The following is a 21,916-nucleotide window of genomic DNA, read 5'->3' as shown; positions in this document are numbered from 1 at the left end:
CATCCCACATCAAAACCTTCTTATACATGAGATCTACAATATTTTTTAATTAAAAATATCTTTATATATGAAATTTATAATATTTTTTAATTTTTCATAAAAAGTATTAAATTTATTTTAATATTTAAATACTCTTTAAATTTAATTTAGATAGATCTTACATAATTTTATCTACTATTTAATTCATAATTATTTATAAAAAAGTTAAATTTAGCTCAATATCTAACTGCAAGCTAATTTAACTTTTCAAGTTTTTTTCGAAAATTTGAAAAGAATAAAAAATAGCATTATCCAAAGAAGAAGTGTTCTTTTTCTTTTCTTTTTTCTGTTCAGGTTTTTGTTTGTTTCTCAATCCCTCTCTGAAGCCCAACAACCAGTGTAAAAGCAAAGCATCATCACCCACACAACCAGAGATGCCCAGAGAGAGAGAGAGAGAGAGAGAGAGAGAACGAGAGAGCTTTTGGATAGAGAAATAAAGATAAGCAGCTTTTAAGAGAGAAAGGCTCTGCCCCAGAAAAAAAAAAAAAAAAAAATATAAAAGAAATAATACGCAATCCGATAAGGACTTGTGCTGAGGGCTCCCTCGGCCTTTTTCTTTGTTGTAGTAAATGCTTCCGCTGGCCTTGGCCACTCAGAAGTTGAGAGTCTGATACTTTCTCTCTCTGCCTTAAAAACATTTTGCAGAAACTGTTCTACCTTTAGCTCCTTCTCTCACTGTTCTCTATACGTCCCTTCAAAATTTCTTACCTTCCTCTGTCTATTAGTGCAAAACTGTTCGACCCTTTACCCACTCCGCAAAATGTCATCTTGTTTTGCGTCTGGTTGTTCAGTTCCATCACATACTCATCCTCCAACTTCTTGGTTTTAGAGGGGGAGAGAGAGAGGGAGAGAGGGCGATAAAATCTGTCTTTGGAGCCTGTTTGACGGTGAAGTTGACCCCTTTTCACTTTTTACTGGGTTGGAGCTCTTTAATTGCATTGACTCGAACCTGTGGTGTTTTTTGTTTTTGGGTGGGTGTTTGGTTGAAGGCTGAGCTTGGTTTGTAAGGGCTTTGTTTGTTTAGGTTTGCCTTAGAGGATGCTTTGTGTTTAAGGTTTTACCAATGGGTTGGTGAGAGCGGACCTGTTTCAGTCTTCTGCGTTCTTTATCTTCAAAATGAAGCCTTCTTGTTGTGAACTGTAGTTTGGTAAGCTGTAAAAGTAGCTTCCAATTTTGTCTTCTATTTGACTCGCTAGCTTTTGAGGCCTGTGCTCTTTCTTTCCTGCTTGTTTAGGTGCTTAAAAATCTTGGGTTTTCATCTGGTTTTAGTTCATTTTAATTTATCTGTTTATATTTATCCTTAACCTTTTTTCTTTCTTTGGGTTTCCCTGTTTTGTTTCCTTCTACATGTGCAATTAGTGCACCGAGTAGGTTGTTTGTCTTTCCTTGCTTTACCATAGCTAGACTTAAGGAGCTTCATGTCTTAGTTTTAATGTACCTTTGAGACAATGTATCTGCTTGGAGCTCTCTTGTTTTGAATCGAAGCAGATACAGTTGTTTGGAACGAGCTACGTTGGAATCAATTTTAGTTTCGAATGCTCGAATGTGTTTCATACGGCTCAAACCTCGTCTATTCTCAAATTCAAAAATAATTTCTAAAACATTCAAGTACCCTGCAGGAAACTCTTTCCAGTGATTACTAATCGGGTCTCAAAGATTTCCATTTGTCCAAAATACGATTTCTTGTGTGCAATTTGTCTTTGAATTTGAAAACTTTGCTTGTGAAAGATTTGTGAATATAAAGTTATTTGAAGTTAATGCATGGATCGAAGGGACCCCATGGCGTTATCGGGTTCGACATCTTATTATATGCCGGGAGGAATGTCTGGGTCTGGATCCCAGTCTGGGATACACGGATCACCACCAGGCACTCGTCCTTTGTCTAATCCAAATGCACAATTTCAACCCAACATTGTTGGCACTACAATCGGATCAACATTACAAGTAGAGCCTTCATCTGCATTGTCACCTCATAGTATGCATGTGGGTACTCCATCTGCAGTGCCACAGAGTGAGCCTGTGAAGAGGAAAAGAGGAAGGCCCCGAAAATATGGACCTGATGGGACCGTGTCATTGGCATTGTCTCCCTCATCTTCTACTTATCCTGGAAAAAGTTCCATGACTTCGACCCAAAAGCGGGGTAGAGGGCGGCCGCCAGGGACAGGAAGGAAGCAACAATTAGCTTCTCTCGGTAAAGTGTCTCTGGCCAATTGGATTTCTTTGATCTGGTTCATGTTGACACTATGACTCTCCTGAACACCACATTGGTTTTTTACATTTACGTGCTGTTTGCTTTTACTTTATTACTCCTTTATGGTACTTGTCAGATACATTGTTAACTGTCTTAAGTTATGCTTGTGATTTCTTATGATGGTTTTGCATCATCTGTACTAACTAGGGGTGCATTTTTCCGACCTGATTGGCATGGGAAAACCTGTTCGCCCTTCCAGTCTGAAGGGGGTTGGAAGTACAAATCCCTTCCGAGTCAAACTGACCCAACGTAGTTACCAAGGAAAGCAAGCTGAGCGGACCCAATCGCACCAATCTGAAGGGGGCTGGAAGTACAAATCCCTTCTGAGTCAAAGTGAACCACTGTGGTTACCAAGCCAAGCTGACCTCTGACCCCTCGGTTCAGAAGTCTGCTTGGAAGATGAAGTTTCACCCTTGTTAATTAACATCCAATGTCCCAATCCAAAACCCACATTTTTGTAAGGAAAAAAACAGTCTGGGGAAAAGAACACGTTTCTGAATCTTTTTTTTTTTGATGGCCCAAATCACAGTCACACTGATCAGGCTGTTTGGGAGAGTAAATAATCTCTGGGAGAACTCAGAGTCTCTATCATTGTGCTCTATACCAAAATGCACAATCTTGGTGACATTATCAAGAGACTACTAACTTCTGGGCTATAAGACCCTTTGGTCACCATATTAGACTCTGAAGGCATCATTAATGCAAGTCTTGATGTGCCAATGGAACACGTTAGATTCCTGGCACTAAATGTACGATTCGTCCTTGGTATGTCCCCTACTAGTTTATCGTTTCCAGATGTCTGCAATACAATCCCTTGGTGCCCAGAGAGTGGAGCGTCCCAATCGGACATGCCTGCCGCCATGTTTGAAGGGTTACCCCCAACAATCTGTGAGGTTCTCTCATAGTTTTGGCCAGAAGACTACCTACTAAGTTGAGTAGGAACCTGGTTCATACCTTAGTGTACATCCAACTCACATGTATAGATAGATATTTTGTTGGGTTTTCAACTATATATCTCCAACTTCAATCTGGCAAATGTTATATGTTTGGTGGGCCTTCCAACCAAGACAACGGGCATGTATTGGAAGCCAACATGTTGGGTTAGGAGAATTGAATATTTCAACAGCCCTAGTATTTCCTATGGTGAGTCACTGAGTCGGAACCTGGTCCATACCTGCCTATACCTCCAACTCACATAATTAGTTGTAGACATACTTACCCCACAACCTTGTTGTACACATCTCCATATACATTTCATTGGTTTTTGGATGAAACCATTTACCTGCTTTACAAAATACTGTACAAAAATAACTTCCTCGGGATCAAATTATTTGGAGGCTAAAAATGGAAAATGTTAAACAAATTGAATTTTAACATAGGTTATATATAAGAAAGGATGAAAGAGAATGGATAATGAATGGAAAAGGTTTTGTGCCTTTACTTTGCTGTTGACATCATGAAATTCTAACCTCAATGATACCAAATACCAGTGACTCAATATGGTATCATTGATACAAACTTAGATATCATAGACAATACCAATGACTCAACCTATATGCGACAATTAAAAAAATGTAAATATATGATGACCTAACAACTTTTCAGGAGATTTTCTGAACCAGCATGCTTGATATTATTTTTGGATTTGAAATTTGGTGTACACAACTCTTAAGGTTAAAATACTCAGAAGTTAGAACCTCTGAGTGAAGACATTGCTATGAAATCTAGATACATATAGGTAAGGTATAAATCTTGACATAGTTCAAATCTGGGGACTGACAATATTTGATGGAAATTCACAGAATTGAAGGAGAGCATTTACTGCAGCATAGAGATTCCAGGTTTATGTTTTGATCAGAAATTGTTGCCGACTGTACAATCTTTCAAAGAAGCTGGCATGAAATGAGACTTAAAAGTTTATATCTTAACAAACTTGTGTAAATAGGCATCCTTACAAGTCTTTTTTTTGGTTTACAGCTATATTTACTCTGAGACAACTTATTTTATGCATGATAAGTTTGAAATCCACTCTTCTGCTCTTATTTGACATGTAGTGCATTATATCCATATGCTTGCTGCCTCAGTTTTAAAGGCCTAGTATTTGGTTTTCCTAAGCAAATGAAATGGTTAGAAAGTCATATTTCTGCTTTGCATTTTTCTTTTTCTGATAATTTAATTCTGTCAGTTAGAGCATATCTGCCTTGTGGTGTGAGCTTCAGAATATTAATTTGATTTGTGTAGTATAATATATACATGTTTCTTTCTTACGTGAGCCTTCCTAGTAAGTGAATGATGTATACAAATGATTTACTGTTTTGACAGGTGAATGGCTATCTGGTATGGCTGGGATGGGTTTTACTCCACATATCATCAACATTGCAATAGGAGAAGTATGTGATTTTAGCTTATCAATCAGTATTGGTTCCTTGGGCCTTCAATTTCAGATTTTTTAAAACTCTAGGAAATTGCAATTTTCTCTTGAAGTTCTGTTGACCCAAAAGCAATTTCCCCATGGCCCAGAATGAAGCCAGTGCACAATAATGCCCTTGATGAGGAGTTGGGAAAGAAATTTGATTCTGTTCTTGCCTGCATTCTAATTTAATCAATGCTAATATGGCTTTCAGTTCATCTATTCTGAATTTCTGGTGTTTTTGGGGTGGTAGAATGTTATTTTATTTATTTTTAATTATTGAAAATCTGATTTTTCTGTAGGATATTGCAACCAAAATAATGTCATTTTCACAGCTGGGGCCTAGAGCTTTATGCGTCTTGTCAGCCAATGGTGCTGTCTCTACCGTGACTCTTCGTCAGCCTTCAATGTCTGGGGGCACTGTCACATATGAGGTTTGAGCATTCTCTCTCACACACATGTATATGACATGTTGGCAGTTCTGGCATATTCTAATGGTGGATGGAGAACAATGCTAATCCTTTCTGGAGCTTCCATTAGTTCTTGTAATTTAGGAATTTGCATGACATTGGAAACAATACTCAATTTATGAAGTTTGTGACTGGAATATGAGCTCAGTAAATATGCTCAATCTGCGCATCTCAGTCATCATGGAGGAGAGCTTGATATATATATATTTTTTTCCTGAAGATAAATTGCAACTTGACATACATCTGTAGTATTTAGGCAATTTCGATTCTGAAATCCTATTAATGCATGTAGATATGTGCATTTCCACTTGCACGATGATGGTTGTCTACCCACCAACCCACTTGCAAATTTATTTATGTATATTCTCTGAGAATCATCCCTCTATTCATTTGCAATTATCAACCTCTACATGACCATTTAGGCAGAGCACTGTTTTTTTTTTTTTTAATCGCCCCTGTTTGTTTGTTTGTTTGTTTGTCTTTTTTTTTTTTTTTTTCCATCTCTTTTTTGTTAGTTTTGAATCTTGTATATCTGAAAAATTCTGGGTGGATTTGACTTTTGTAGGGGCGTTTCGAGATATTGTGTTTGTCAGGGTCTTACTTGCTAACAGATAGTGGTGGGTCCCGCAACCGAAGTGGTGGTCTAAGTGTCTCCCTTGCCAGCCCTGATGGTCGTGTTATTGGTGGTGGAGTTGGGGGAATTCTCATTGCAGCGAGTCCTGTTCAGGTATTTTTTTTTTTATATTGCTTTATCTTCTTTACTATTGGTTGTTCTCCATTTTAATTCTCTTCCTCCACAAGGCACAACTTCCCGAGAACTTTGGCTTGTGAGGAATGCCTAATTCTGAATAATGCATGATCATTTTTTTTTATATCTCGAAATAGATTTGTGAAATCATATGATAAAAGGCCGATAGGAAAGATAGGAAATTGACCAACTGTTACAGTGAGCTAAACTGATGACTGTTGATGCTTTGAGCTTTGTTGTTAGGCATACATGTATATACAAAAGATTCAAGTTTCATTGTTTAAGGCTTAAAATGAATGATGGATGATCCCAGGTGATTGTGGGGAGCTTCCTGTGGGGGAGTGGTTCGAAGACAAAAAACAAAAAAAAGGAAGCTTCAGAAGGTGCCATAGACTCGGAACATCAGGCTATCGACAATCCAGATGCACTAACTAGCAGCATTCCACCAACTCAAAATCTCAGTCCAGCCTCTTCAATGGGTGTTTGGCCAGCATCACGGGCAATGGATATGCGAAATGCCCATGTCGACATTGATTTGATGCGCGGGTAATCATTGATAGATAAATGAGCATTGCATATAAATTTAACTTGCATGGTCAATTGAATCTAATTTTCTCGATGTACCAACGTCAGGAAAGCCAGTTGATCATCTTGGTGTTGGTAACTCTTTTGACTTCATTTAGCCTTGTCATAGACAATGGGGTTGTACTTTTATTTTTGTAGCTTAATAGAAATTTAGTTTGAAAATTTTTACTTTCATGGTTCAACCATTGTACATCTAACATCTTTTTTTTTTTTTTCCCCGTTCTAAAATAAGAACTTTAAATTGGAAAATGCTCAATTATGAGAGCACCCACGTTTTCTTCCTCTCTATCTATTCCCGTTCTATTCCTCTTCCTTCTCTCTTGAATAACATCTAATAGCCTGAGTAAATCTAGAGTTTCCACTTTTTTAGGAGTTCCATTGTCATCTTGTTCGTACTGTTTGAGGGGACAAGATCGGAAGGATTTGGAACGTTGAAAGTGGCTGTATTAAACAAAATGTGATGGATTTGATAATAGATATTGGTTATGCTGAGCTGTAACACACCCAAATGGTAAGAGCGTCTCCGTAGAGAAGAAAGAGGATGGGAGAGAAAAATCGGAAGTTATATTACAATTCCGGTGCTGTTACGTGCAAGGAAAAGTCTTATTGCAAGTGGGTTCGTACACCAAACTGTATATCGATGTTAACATGTAAGATATTCATTTTAGGCTGCATTTGGGTTCAGTTCTTTATGAATAATAATAAGTTGAGTAGTAGAGTGAGTTATGTGAAATTTATCTAAATTAAGTTTAAAGTGTTTGGATATTAATATGAGTTTAATAATTTTTATGGAAAGTTTGAAAAAGGTTGTGAGTCTCATGTGTAAGGAAGTTTTGAGTTGATATGAGTTTAGTAATTTGAGAGTTGAGTGTTTAGATGTTAGATTCAGTTTAAAATTAAACTGAGTTCAACTGAGTTTTGCAACCAAATGTAGCCTTAATGAAACAGTATGAATTGAAGACGAAAATTATTTTCGTAAGATAGAAGGCCTTCTTTTCTCAATTTTTTTTTCTTTTATTTTTTTTCTAATAAAAAAAGTTATGTCAGAGTTTGTACGCTATTTGGCACATCGCTGTACCTAGCAAGGCAAATTCTATCAGAGTCCTAACCGTATTCCTCTATGGCCATGGGCCGCTACAAGTAACAATAAAAGGGCTATGGCCCATAGCCTATGGGCCGACTCTATCGCAAAAACAAACTATTAAAAAGTCTAGCAAGACAACATCTAACCCACTATTAACAAATACCATAAAGGTCCATTACCATAGGCCCATTCAAGTAAATAAACATAATAAACTAAACATAAAACACCGAACTAAACATGAAGTAGTTAACTAAGTCAGAACGAAACCCATGGTCCCAACATTTCTTCCTTCTCGGACCCTCGATTTCCCATAAGCTTCACTTGCAAACAATCCTAGATTTCTACTCATGACATACGTTCCCCATTCAAAACACGTTGCCCACAAGGTGGCGAGACGCTGCATTTAGTTGAGAATATGTCTCCCATGTTGCATCCTTGACTCTTTGCCCTTGCCAGTGAATTTGTAACTCTACCCTTGCTTTGTTTCTTGCCTTGGTCATCCAATGCCACTTCCATTGGTTCCAGACTGAGGATCCCTTGTTTGTTCACAAGAGGCAACATTGGAATCGCAGTGATCTTAGCACCCAATTTCTTCTTAAGCTACGATACGTGGAATGTGGGGTGGATTCGAGAAGAAGATGGCAGATCCACTCGGTAAGCTACCTGTTTGATCCTCTATAACACCTGGAAGCGGCCAAAAAATAGTTTAAGGTTATGCCTGTGAGATATTGAGGTATGTCGGTAGGGCTGAAGTTGAAGGTACACCCACTCCCAACTTCAAATTCTTGGTCATTTCTCTTTAAATCAACATATTTTTTCATGCGATTTTGTGCTCGGTGTAAGTTAAGGCGGAGCAACTGTGATATTTGGTCTCAGATTCTAAGGATAGCTTCCATAGTCTCCATTTGGGCTACCCTAGGTATATAGTTAAGGAGCCTAGGGGGTGGATACCCATAAAGGGCCTTAAATGGAGTAAGTTTGGTTCACATATGTGGTGTCGACTTGTACCATAACTTTGCCAGAGGAATCCATGAAAACTAATCCTTTGGTCGATCTCTAGTGAAACATCTTATGTAATTTTCTAGGCATTCATTTATTGCCTCGGTTTGTCATCTGCTTGAGGGTGGTAGGCTGTACTTAGGAACATTTAGATCCCTTACAGATTAAATAGTTCTTGCCAGAAATGACTACTGAAGGTGATGTCTCGGTTATGTGCAATGGAGAAGGGTAGACCATGTAGCTTAAAGATATTTTCAAGGAAGAGCTCAGCTACCATCCTTGCAGTGTAGGGGTGTTTGAGGGGGTAAAATGACTGTATTTAGTGAGTTTGTCAACCAATACCCAAAGGCTGTTAAACTCGTGTTCATTAGAAAGCCCTTCCACAAAGTCCATAAATATGTGAGTCTAGGGTTGGGAAGGGATAGGGAGGGGTTGTAATAACCCACTGGGGTAAGTGTTATTGTAGCGCCCTAATGGAAAGCTCAATCACATGACCTATACTCCAAAAGGACTAGTCAATGATACAACTGGAGTCTCATTGGAACATTATAAAAAAAATAATTTCTCATTCTCGATCAATGTAAGATCCTATACACCACCTACACTTATCTTTATCATATGGGGTATCACAATTACCAATTCTCACGTGATATATAATCTTATCATAGCCAGAATGCCCTCCCCATGGGTTGTTGTGTGCCACCTCTAGTAGTCTAGTCTATTTTTGAGTTCCTCATGTTTGGGAATACACAACCTGTTCTTGTACAAGAGCAGCCCTTTTCTTAAAGCATGTTCAAAGCCCAATTTATCCTCTCGAAAGAGGTTAATGAGGGCCTATAACTGCTCATCAGTGGCATAGGCTGCCTTTAAGTCATCCAAACAATCTACAATAGGGAAGGAGATTAACATCAGAGAAACCTCTACTTCCTTGAGAAACCTCTACTTCCTTGAGAGGGCATCAACCACTTTATTCTCAACCCCCCTTTTATATTCCTTTATAAAGTCATATCCCAATAACTTAGTTATCCACTTTTGTTGCAAAGGTGTACCCCACGCTTTGATCTATCAAGTATTTGAGACTTTCTTGGTCAGTTCTAACCACAAAGGTTTTCCCTAAATGATAAGGTCTTTACTTGATTACAACAAACACGAGTAACCAATTCTTTCTCATAGGTGGACATCATCAAGTACCTTCCCTTTAAAGCCTGGCTATAAAAAGCTATGGGCTTCTCTTGTTGCATCAAAACTACTTCTACAACAGCTCCTGAAGCATTACACTCAATAATAATGCTTCCTTCAACTTGTAAAAAGAAACCTTAGCCTTTTCACTCCAGTGGTTGATGCCCTCTCGAGGAATGGATAGGAAGTAGAGATTTCTTTGATGCTAATCTCCTTCCTTATTGAAGATTGTTTAGATGACTTAAAGGCAGCCTATGCCACTGATGAGCAGTTGCATACCCTCATTAACCTCTTTCGAGAGGATAAATTGGGCTCAGACTATACTTTAAGAGAAGGGCAGCTCTTGTACAAGAACATGTTGTATATTCTTCCCTAAGAACCCCCTTAGGGCTTTTAGTGAACTAGGCAATGACCATTCCTTCAAAGCTTGCAATTGAACTAGAATTTGCCATTCCTTCATAGCTTGGAATTTGTTAGGATCAACGCTAACCCCTTGAGCCAAAATTAAGTGACCTAGATAAGCAATTTCATTGCTCTGAAAGTGACACTTGGATTGTTTTGCATACAACTAGTGGTGTCTTAGGGTCTCCAAGGCTATTTGTCGGTTGTTCACATTCTCCAACTCTGCTTTACTATACACCAAGATGTCATAAAAAATAAGTATAATTTTCCTTAAGTAAGGTCAAAATACCTCATTTATAAGACTTTGAAAAGTTGAGGGTGTATTTGTTAGCCCAAAGGTATAACTAGGAATTCATAGTGCCATTCGTGGGTTCTAAATGCAGTCTTGTGTACATCTGCAGGTTTGACCTAGATCTAATGATAGGCAAACCTTAAATCTAGCTAAGAAAAAATAACTGTTTCATGTAATTAACCCATAAGCTCCTTTATCACTGGTATGGAAAATTTGTCTTTAAAATTAACACTATTAAGACCCCTGTAGTCTACACATAATCTTCGAGTTCCATCACCCTTCTTAACCAAAAGAACTGGGAAGAAATAAGGGTTTTGACTAGGTTGTATAACCCCCGAGGTCAATAATTCTTGAACTAGTTTTTCTATTGCATTCTTATGAAAATATGGGTATTTGTATGGTCTGATTGATATGGGTTTAGTGTCAGGGATCAAGTTTATAACATGGTCATGGGTTTGAGGGGGAGGTAGCCCTTTTGGCTCACTGAACACATCTACATACTACTTAGTGGGGCTTGTACTGTCTTAGGGATTTCACTTCCTACCTGCTATGTGTTACTCAACTCCCATTTTATTACTTGCATAATTACCCATTTTTTATAACTTATTGAATTTATTGAGAGAGCCCTCCTCATAACTGTCTTCCCTTGTAGTTCCACTGTCTTCCCTTCATAACTGAACTTCATAAGGAGTTTCTCAAAATTCCACAGAATGGACCCTAGCTCTCACAACCACTGGATGCCCAAGACAATATCACATCCTGCCAAGACCAGTATCTGACTTCAACATTAAATTTAGTTCCTTAGATTTTAACTTTAACCCCATTGCATTTTCCTTCACTAGGGATTAACTTTCCACTAGCAACTCTCACCTTAACTCTTTCAGTGAAACCCAAAGGTAACTTGGCCTTATTAATCACCGCTGGATTTAAAAAGTTGTGGGTTGATCCTGTATCCATAAAAGATGATTACCCAATGGACCTCAATCCTCCGTTTTATCCTTATGGCCTTTGGGTTAAGAGAGCCTGTCAAGGCATGTAATGAGGTTTCAGGTTATGGCCTTGGTTAGTTTTCAAGTCTACCCCTCATGCTTCCTCCTCTTCTACCGCTGGTATCTCCTCTGGTTCTATAATTCCCTCTTGTCCTAGTAGTACTTCTTCTAACAAGTATAGTTTAGGGTTTTGACATTTATGTCTAGATTTCTACTTGGCTCACAATAATAACAAAGAATCTTTTCACGACGTTCTCTCATTTAGTGTCGGTTAATTTTTTGGATAATGAGAGTAGTTTTTGGCACACTTTTAGATGTCTCCTCATGGAATGTGTTGGGGTTTTTAAATATTTTTGGGTTTGGGAAGTAAGTGACACTAGATATGTGATGGATGACATGATGCGACACGACCGTTTAACTCATATAATAATGAGCTTTTATTAGGTTAATCTGGACAAGACCCATTTAACACGACCCATTTAAATCATTCACAATTACAATTGGATTCATGATAAAATACCTTATTATCAATATCCGAACCAATAATATATAAGAAAATTAATATTTTCATAAAACAAATTACATGTTAAACAAAAAATGTTTAATAATTTGAGATGTTAAGTAATCAAATACTGATATTAATATTATATTCCATCAACAAGAAAAGGCATATAAAACTAAGTATTTATAAAACTTGAAAATAGAATTGATTTGTGCTATGCGGGTTGATGGGGGTTTCCCGGTTTGACCCACAATTGACCTATTTATTAACCATGTCTTATTAGGTAAACATGTTTTGATCCAAACCCATTTATATCAAACCAACTGGGTCGGAAGTCAAAACTCCCTTTGACTCCAATTGGAGTTTGGAGCTCAGAGCTCCGATCGGTGTAGAAAATGGGCATTTTCAGGCTTAGTTGCCCTATTGAGAAAATGGGCTCTGATTGGCCCAATATCAATCACTGTTTAATAATGTAAAAAAAAAAAGAATTAAAAAAAATCTAAAATACTGCAAAAAATATGTTAAAAAACTAAAATTTAAATATAATAACTAAGTCAAACTACAAATCGCAAACCATAAATTTAAATTTAAAACTACAAATCACAATAAATTTAAATTTATAAATAATGTCATAAATTTCATTCAAATATGAAATAGCTACAATGCCCTGCATCAGTTTTGATAGTCCATGCATTTGAGTCAATGACTCGATAGTGATTTCCAATTTTCCTGCATGAAGTTTAAGATTTATTAATCAGATGCGTTATCTTTTCTTTAGTCATTTGACCGTAGACTTCTAAACCATCAGCCAAGTTATATTATGAACTCACCTTCACCTATAACTCTGATGAGTTTTGCATGATGGAAATCATTTCACGGTGTGTCGGTCTTAGACTTTCAGTCATCCACAATTAGTCTGGAGTTCACAACTAGGTCTACAAAATCATATAAATTATAAATTAAATAATAAAAATATTAAAATTATGTAAATAATCATTTAAAATCATAAAATTACCTAACTCAAGCCTATAGCTCTTGGCATCAATGGTATCAACTCTAATGGGCATTGAACTTAACCAGGTCTCTGTGCAAATGAGGGCCTGGATGGTGGTCAGAGACAATTAACTCCGATAAGCATCCAAGACACGACCTCCAATGCTAAACGTCGATTCAGAGGCAACCGTAGTGATAGGTCTAGGTGGATCGGCCTCAACATTCATCAACTCCTCATTCTCATTAAGCATTTCAATGTCTTCTAGATCTATAGGGACTCGACTACTTGCACAGAAGGTAGCTACTCTAGATGGGGGGTCTACGGCGTGAAGTATCAGTTGATGACGCCAACGACTGTGCATCATCCTCTTGTGGAGAATTGCAGTGAGAATGAGATGGCGTAGCATCTATAATTTGAGCAAATAATCGGAAACAATTAACAACAAGCATCATTTTAAATGTTATCTACAAATTGGAAATACATTGAAAAAACATATGTGTCTAGTCGTGTTTATGGCTTTAAAAATAAATAAAACTCAAAAAAATGGACGTCTGCTTGAGCCACACTCGAGCGAAAGCTTGAGCGAACAATCTGTGTGATGTTCACTTGAGTCATACTCGAGCGAATGCTTGATCAAACAATTTGTGTGATGTCGCTCGAGCCACAATCTATGTAACGTTTGCTCAAGCCACACTCGAGTGCCACTTGAGTGAACGTCACTTGGAACAAAAAACTCAATTTTTACAAATCTAAATTTCTTAATTCTTAAATTTAACAGCCTAAAAACCGAAATCATTGAAATGAAAACAACAAAGAAGTTGAAATGAACAACAAATCATACACATTTTACAAAGGGAGTTACAAATCACATTTCACAAATCACATTTTACATTTTACAAGTACTCAGAGGAACAACAAATTTATTGGAGGAGAAAGTTACAAATCATTCTTACAATTACTCTGGTGACGGCAGAGTCGCAGATGGCGGCCTCAGGTGATGGCAAATGGCAGGGGAGGTGAACTAAGTTGTGTAAAAGTAAGGGGGACTAGGGACTATTGTGCAAAAGTGAGGGGGGAAGAAGGGGGTCCTGAGTTTTGGACACCCTTCCTTCACAAAATGGTACCATTCCGCTTCAAGAGGAATGACGTCGTTTACTTACCTGATCAAGACAAAACATCATCCTACCCTGCGAAACGACATCGTTCCTCTTAAAGTAGAACAATGTCGTTTTGGTCATGTGTATTTTTTTAAAAATAAAGTCGAAGTTTGGAGCCCACATGGGCTTTGACTCTGAACTCTGAACTTCGACTATTGGAGTCGGAGTTACTCCGACTCCGACTCTGTCGTAGTTGGAGCCTTGTTGGAACTCAGACGGAGTTTGGAGCTCAAAAATTTTCCCCACCCCTAACTTTGTGTCTATCTCTCATACTTAAGGTCCTAGAGTTTGGTCAAAATCTCTAAGAAACTTTTATCCCACAAACTTACGGAAATCGATTTCCTCAACTCTGGCATGGTCTCAAGTGGGAGAGGGAGACTTATGTAGACCTTACTTCATGCGTCTATTTTTTTGACACTTGAAACCCTCAAGTTTGGATAAGAAAATAGGGAGATCTTGATCCTAAACTTATGAAAAAACAATAGCCAAGAATGTGTATGCCACAATAATCTTGTTAAGACAACTAAGAAGCTAATGCAAATTTAATCCTCTTGCAACAGACAAAACCCACAACGGCATTGATAGATGGTCCCTTCCAAGGGCATGGAGGGGGCTCAATTGATGGAAAAATTGTTGGGAAGTGATCATGAGGGGTAATGGGTTATCGATGTTTTCCTTCAGCACCATCTCAAACAACTTCATCTGGGTTCTAAGAATTGAGGTGCTGCCATAGCAAGTTGAGCTCCATTTTCTAATTCAGAAGCCTAAACTTGGCTCTTCAAAGTTTAGCCAAAGAGTTCTTGGCTTCTTCGTGAATTAGGCCTAGTTTAGTTATACAGATGAGATGAGAAATATGTGAATAATAGTGAGATAATTTATGAATAGTAATTAAATAGTTTGAGTATAGATTTTTATGAAATCTTGGGAAAGGAGAGAGAAAACGGTTAATAAAAATTTATAAAGTTAAAAGAGGGTTAAAATATAATTTTTTTAATATAATTTTTATTTTGAAATTTGAAAAATTGAATTATTTTTTGTATTTTGTTTGAAAACTCGGCAAAGTTGTAATAATTAGGTAATGATTAGATGAAAAAGTTGAAATATTGAAAATTTGAAATTAAAAAATATTTGTATTTGAATGGTGTCTGGATGTTGAAATGAGATGAGATTGTTTGATAAGTTTGGTTTCAAATAGGCCTTAGTCTTGGTACCACATTCCTAAGAAACTTATCTTAAAATATTATTTTGGACGCACTAGAAGAAAACTGCTTATTTGGAGTTAGTTATTTCTTGCCAAAATGACAAATAATTGATCATAAATGCTCATTTTTCTTGTAACTAGTGAGAATTCAGCAATACTTTAAGCATTAAGAAAAAAGTGTTCTTGAACGAACTCTGAATTTTATAAATCAGGCTGACAATGTTTACTACTTTAACGTATCGGTCACAAAAATTGCATGCTGTTGAAGTACATATATCTGAATTTCCCAGAATGCAGCTTTTGTTTCTGAAAGCTATAGCCTGAATTTACTCACATTCAAAAGGGAATATCGATCCATGCCCCTTTTGCATGCTTTCTTTGCTGGTTGGCACGAAATGAAAAAAAAGCTGCAACTCTCAACCTCAAAATATATGATCCACTGCTTTTGAAGGTCTTCATATATTACATAACTAACATCAACATCATTACAGTTTTCTTCTTGCTCAGATCAAGGCTTTATGCCAACTATATATAATGCTAGTAATTACAGCTGCTATATTGACAAAAATAGATGTCACTGTCAGATAAAAATAACAAGGTTTGTTGAGAGGAGCTTTTTGGAGGTTATAGGCTTTGACATTTTTATATATTGGGGTTTGTAAAACAGTAAATGGAAGGTGATTTTCTTTAAAAAAAAGAAAAAAAAAAAGAAAAGAAAGGGAGAAAAATTCTCAAATTTTCGTTTTGGACAAAGCATGATGGGTTGGTGATTGGTTGTGTATTAAAGTATGCGGTGGTATATATATATTAAAGTATGCTGTGGTACATGTTTCCGAAAGATCTTGATCACTTAAAATATTGTCCATAAGACAAAAAATAAAACTGACAATATGTATGTATGTGGGGAATAAAAGCCAAAAATAATATATACTTACAACCTTCCATATTTAACAAATTTGCTTGGCAATGAAAAATTGAGATTCTAGACATAAAAAACATTACTGGATCCGCATCTCAAGGCTGTGATTGACTGCCCGGCCACAAGATTCATAGGAATGAAAACCTTTAATATTCTATTTGAATAAATTAAGCCAATTCGATCGATAAGATAGATGTTAGATGCTGGCCAAAAGATACAAAAGTAGGGCTTCGTATATGGTTACGTACGTAATCAACACAGTTTTATAATATGGGGTTTGATATTTTAATTCGTTGAGTCGAGTTTTGTTCTTTTCCAAGATGCATCTAAAAACCAAATCACATTTCAAAGCAAAAGTACCCTATTTCCTCAAAAGTCATGACTACACACATGTCCTACTTTGACATTAAAAATATCTAGTTGGAGTAGTTAATCTCTATAAATAGGACACACAGCCACTACAACTTCTTCACACCAAACATAATCAAAGCAAAAGAGGAAAAAAGATGAAGAACCAAATTTGTTTACAAGCTTTGCCCTATTATTCTTTCTTCTTCTCACAAAGTGGTCTGGAGTTGAAGGTCAGACTTGCAAGCCCAGTGGCATAATCAGGGGGAAAAAGCCTCCACCGGGACAATGTAACCAAGAGAACCACTCTGATTGTTGCGTGCAAGGCAAGCCTTACACTATTTATAAGTGTTCGCCCCCTGTGTCTAGCCATACAAAGGCGACACTAACCATCAACAGCTTTCAGAAAGGTGGAGATGGTGGTGGACCATCAGAATGCGACAACAAGTATCACCCTGATGATACTCCTGTGGTAGCATTGTCAACTGGATGGTTCAACAATAAGCAAAGGTGTTTGAATTATATCACCATATATGGCAATGGAAGGAGCGTGAAGGCCAAGGTAGTTGACGAGTGTGATTCCACTATGGGGTGTGATACCGACCATGATTACCAACCTCCATGTCCTAACAACATTGTTGATGCCTCTAAAGCTGTTTGGAAGGCTTTGGGAGTGCCAGAAAGTGATTGGGGTGGATTAGATATTTATTGGTCTGATGCTTAATTTAAGATATACTACATCTGAGTGGAGGTTCTTTGTGATTTATATGTTTGTATGTGTATGTATTACTATAAATATAAAGGAGTGCTTATTTTGCTAGTTTTCTTTTGCTTTCTGGGTAATTCCCTCGTGCATACGGTTTATGATATTTGTAGTTTAATTGCGACATGTTTGGAAGTTTATTAACCGATTGTCTACGAAATTAAAATCCTGTTAGCATATGTAGGCGGCCGACAATGATATTACTCCGAATTATTATTTGATTTGAAGGTTCTTTACACCACATATAATTTACATAGGATAAATTGATTTGTAAGATTCAAATTTTAAAATTTATCTTCCAAATCAAAGGATAATATGTGGTGTAAAAACCTTTGAATAAAATTATTTCGAGTAGTGCTACATGTACTTAAAATTTTACGTACAAGACTCATTTGATTAGTTTTATTTTAAAATTTTACATTTTGAATTTCAAATTACATAATTTTCAACATGATATCAATAATTGATACGTGAAAAAGTAAATTTTTTGTAAGTTTCTCTTTTAAGTAAAGTTAGCATTTTTCGTAATTTTATGAGATCTTGATTATTGGGACAATAGGTGAGGGCTGCCACGTTTTAACTTGGTTTTTATTTACTTGTATTAATGGGAGCGAAATTATTAAATTTAAAACGAAAATAATAATTACTTACTGAGAAAACCTTCCAATTATGGCAAGATGATGCTAGCTTGACAGTCAACTTGCTCTACCTTTTTTTTTTTGAGGAAAACCTGATCTTATTAATGATCAAATAACCAAAGAGTAGATGCAAAGAGGTACTACCTCTAAATCAATACACTCCTCTAAAAGGAGTAAAGCATCTTTGGCTAAAACATGAGCTATATTGTTTAACTTCCTAGGGACATATCTGATAGACCAACTCTGCACACCTTGCAACAGATCCTTCACATCTCTGGTAATCAAACCTTCATTCGACCACTTTTCCTTGCATCTAGAAAGGACATCCTTGAGGACCTAAGAGTAGCAACCACATGACCCTCATGGTCTCTTACAGTCACCCCAATGCCTACAAAAGAGTCAACTTACTCTTTCTTTTGTCCCAGAGAATTATTATGTTTATATAAAATTTTTATAAATGACAAATATTTGCTCAACAGAAAATTAAGTAAAAAACTTAACTCCAATAAAAGCAATTGACACATCAGCTTATAAAATCCTGAAGTAATTCTCTTTCTCCTAAAGCATACTTTGCAATACCTCTCAATTGGCTACTATATATATATATATATATATATATATATATATATATAATATATATATATATATATATATATCGACATTTTCTTCCCAATCTTTCCAATGTTTTGAGTTAATTAGAATCTTTTCTTATATATAGTTTTGTCAATAACTAGAATGGGAAATTGATAAACATATTAATAAACTCTTCAACATTTACTATTATTTAGAACAGTACTCAATGTAGAACAATACAAATTGCATCTGTCATAAATATATTGTGGCAATGAGAGATATCTGCTACAAAAGCATTTCTTGAAAATTAGAACTAGCTCATGATTCACTATTATAAAAGAAAAAAGAAGTAAAATACGATCAATACTTATAATCTTACGTACATAAACAATACATACTGACGCATTAGTTATGATATGGTGAAGATTTTGAAAGTTAAGATTCGAAATTTGAATTAAAAAGAAAATTTGATAATATAGGACTGCTACTCAACACGTATATATAATATTGTATATAAAATTGTGCCACGTCACATGTCCAAAATAACACCATGGTGGCCTTGGACCAAAGCTGCTTCTTGGGCGGCGTAAGGGGTGATTAATAGTTGATGGTCTCGACCCACAAGGTAGCCTTGGCAAGCCATCCCTTTAGCTGTTGTCCAATGTGTCAACCTGTATGTGGCAGCCCCCCGTCGTTCGTGTGTGGCTCATTTGTTTGTTTTTTTCGACTTTGGTTTGTTTGTGAATGACTGCCCGGCCACAAGATTCATAGGAATGGAAACCAGCTTTAATATTCTATTTGAATAAATTAAGCCAATTCGATAAGATGAAAGATGCTGGCCAAAACATACAAAAGTAGGGCTTCGTATATGGTTACGTACGTAATCAACATAGTTTTATAATATGGTGTTTGATATTTTAATTCATTGAGTCGAGTTTTGTTATTTTCCAAGATGCATGTAAATACCAAATCATATTTCAAAGCAAAAGTACCCTATTTCCTCAAGGGTCATGACTACACACATGTCCAACTTGGACATTAAAAATATCTAGTTGGAGTAGTTAATTTCTATAAATAGGACACACAGCCACTACAACTTCTTCACACCAAACATAATCAAAGCAAAAGAGGAAAAAAGATGAAGAACCAAATTTGTTTTACAAGCTTTGCTCTCTTATTCTTTCTTCTTCTCACAAAGTGGTCTGGAGTTGAAGGTCAGACTTGCAAGCCTAGTGGCATAATCAAGGGGAAAAAGCCCCCACCTGGACAATGTAACCAAGAGAACCACTCTGATTGTTGCGTGCAAGGCAAGCCTTACACTGTTTATAAGTGTTCGCCCCTTGTGTCTAGCCATACAAAGGCGATGCTAACCATCAACAGCTTTGAGAAAGGTGGAGATGGTGGTGGACCATCAGAATGCGACAACCAGTATCATTCTGATGATACTCCTGTGGTGGCACTGTCAACAGGTTGGTTCAACAATAAGCAAAGGTGTTTGAATTATATCACCATCTATGGCAATGGAAGGAGCGTCAAGGCTAAAGTAGTTGATGAGTGTGACTCTACTATGGGGTGTGATGCCGACCATGATTACCAACCTCCATGTCCTAACAATATTGTTGATGCCTCTAAAGCTGTTTGGAAGGCTTTGGGAGTGCCAGAAAGTGATTGGGGTGGATTAGATATTTATTGGTCTGATGCTTAATTTAACTTATACTACATTTGAGTGGAGGTTCTTTGTGATTTATATGTTTGTACGTGTCTTATATTACTATAAATACAAAGGCATGCTTATTTTGCTAGTTTTCTTTTGCTTTTCTGTGTAATTGCCTCGTGCTATATTGTTTACAATGTTTGCAGTTTAATTGGAACATATTTGGAAGTTTATTAACCGATTGTCTAAGAAATTAAAATCCTACTAGGACATGTAGGCGCGCAATGATATTACTTCGAATGATTATTTGATTTGAATGTTCTTTACACCACATACAATTTACATGACATAATTTGATTTGTAATATTCAAATTTTAAAATTTATCTTCCAAATCAAATTATTTCGAGTAGTGATACATGTACTTAAAATTTAACGTATAAGACTCATTTGATTAGTTTTATTTTGAAATTTTATATTTTGAAATTCAAATTACATAATTTTTAACACGATATCAATAGCTAACATGTGAAAAAGTAAGTTTTTTGTAAGTTTCTCTTAAGTAAAGTTAGCATTTTTCATAATTTTATGTGATCTTGATTATTGGGACAATAGGTGAGGGCTGCCACGTTTTAACTTGGTTTTTATTTATTTGTATTAATGTGAGCGAACTTATTAAATTTAAAACGAAAATAATAATTACTTACTAAAAAAGCTTTCCAATTATGCCAAGATAATGCTAGCTTGACAGTCAACTTACTCTACTTGAGAATCAACATGATGCCCTTTCTTTTGTCCCAGGGAATTATTATGTTTATATAAACTTTTTATTAAGGACAAATATTTGCTCAACATAAAATTAATTAAAAAACTCAACTCCAAATAAAAGTTATTGACACATCAGCTTATAAAATCCTGAAGTAATTCTCTTTCTCCAAAAGCATCATTTGCAATACCTCTCAATTGGCTTATATATATATATATATATATATATATATAGAGAGAGAGAGAGAGAGAGAGAGAGAGAGAGAGAGAGAGAGAGAGAGAGAGAGAGATTTTCTTCCCAATATTTCCAATGTATTGAATAAATTATATAGAATCTTTTCTTATAGTTTTGTCAATATCTAGAAAGAGAAATTGATAAACATATGAATAAACTCTTCAATGTACAACAATACAAATTGCATCTGTCGCTTCCATTTTATGTCTTAAGAGTATAGCAACTCTTCCCAAAGATCTTGATCTCTCAGAACGACCATTAGACAGAAAATAAAACTGATAGTAATGTTGTCTTAAAGGTAAATATTTTGTGGCAACGAGAGATATCTGCTACAACGGCATTTTTTGAAAATTAGAGCTAGCTGATTCACTTTTATTAAAAAAAAAGAAAGTAAAATACGATCAATGCTTATAATCTTACATACATAACAATACATACTGACGTATCAGTTATGATATAGTGAAGATTTTGAAAGTTAAGATTCGAAATTTGAATTAAAAAAAGAATTGTTAATATAGGACTGCTTCGACATGTATAATATTGTTTGTAAAATTGTGCCATGTCACATGTCCAAAACAACACCATGCACGGTGGCCTTGGACCAAGGCTACTTCTTGGGCGGTGCGGCCTAAGTTGTGACCCTTGGCGGCCATCCCTTGAGCTGTTGTCCAGTGTGTCAACCTGTGGTGGCCACCGGTCGTTTATGTGTGGCTCATTTTTT

At 36.3% G+C, this 21,916-nt stretch overlaps 2 protein-coding genes and 1 long non-coding RNA gene across 3 annotated transcripts; all 3 read left to right on the top strand.

The window, feature by feature from the left end:
- Positions 1-488: 488 nt before the first annotated feature.
- LOC121264818 (AT-hook motif nuclear-localized protein 9-like) lies at positions 489-6,669 on the top strand. The gene is made up of 5 exons (XM_041168125.1): positions 489-2,230; positions 4,613-4,680; positions 5,003-5,134; positions 5,736-5,897; positions 6,232-6,669. The coding sequence occupies exons 1-5, from the start codon at positions 1,801-1,803 to the stop codon at positions 6,466-6,468; spliced, it is 1,029 nt and encodes a 342-aa protein (XP_041024059.1). The 5' UTR covers positions 489-1,800; the 3' UTR covers positions 6,469-6,669.
- A 1,162-nt stretch (positions 6,670-7,831) lies between these two features.
- On the top strand, positions 7,832-16,038 carry LOC121241346. The gene is made up of 2 exons (XR_005935711.1): positions 7,832-8,241; positions 15,593-16,038. It is a non-coding gene; the product is annotated as an uncharacterized LOC121241346 (long non-coding RNA).
- A 503-nt stretch (positions 16,039-16,541) lies between these two features.
- On the top strand, positions 16,542-20,264 carry LOC121259102. Its single transcript, XM_041160627.1, has 3 exons — positions 16,542-16,577; positions 16,712-17,287; positions 19,763-20,264. Exons 1-3 carry the CDS (start codon positions 16,542-16,544, stop codon positions 20,246-20,248), a joined length of 1,098 nt encoding a protein of 365 aa, XP_041016561.1. The 3' UTR covers positions 20,249-20,264.
- The last annotated feature ends 1,652 nt before the right edge of the window (positions 20,265-21,916 follow it).

The sequence above is a fragment of the Juglans microcarpa x Juglans regia genome, chromosome 1D, assembly GCF_004785595.1.
Source record: "Juglans microcarpa x Juglans regia isolate MS1-56 chromosome 1D, Jm3101_v1.0, whole genome shotgun sequence".
Classification (NCBI taxonomy): domain Eukaryota; kingdom Viridiplantae; phylum Streptophyta; class Magnoliopsida; order Fagales; family Juglandaceae; genus Juglans; species Juglans microcarpa x Juglans regia.
Note: the sequence above shows the minus strand (reverse complement) of the source record. Positions and strands in the feature narration are given on the sequence as shown.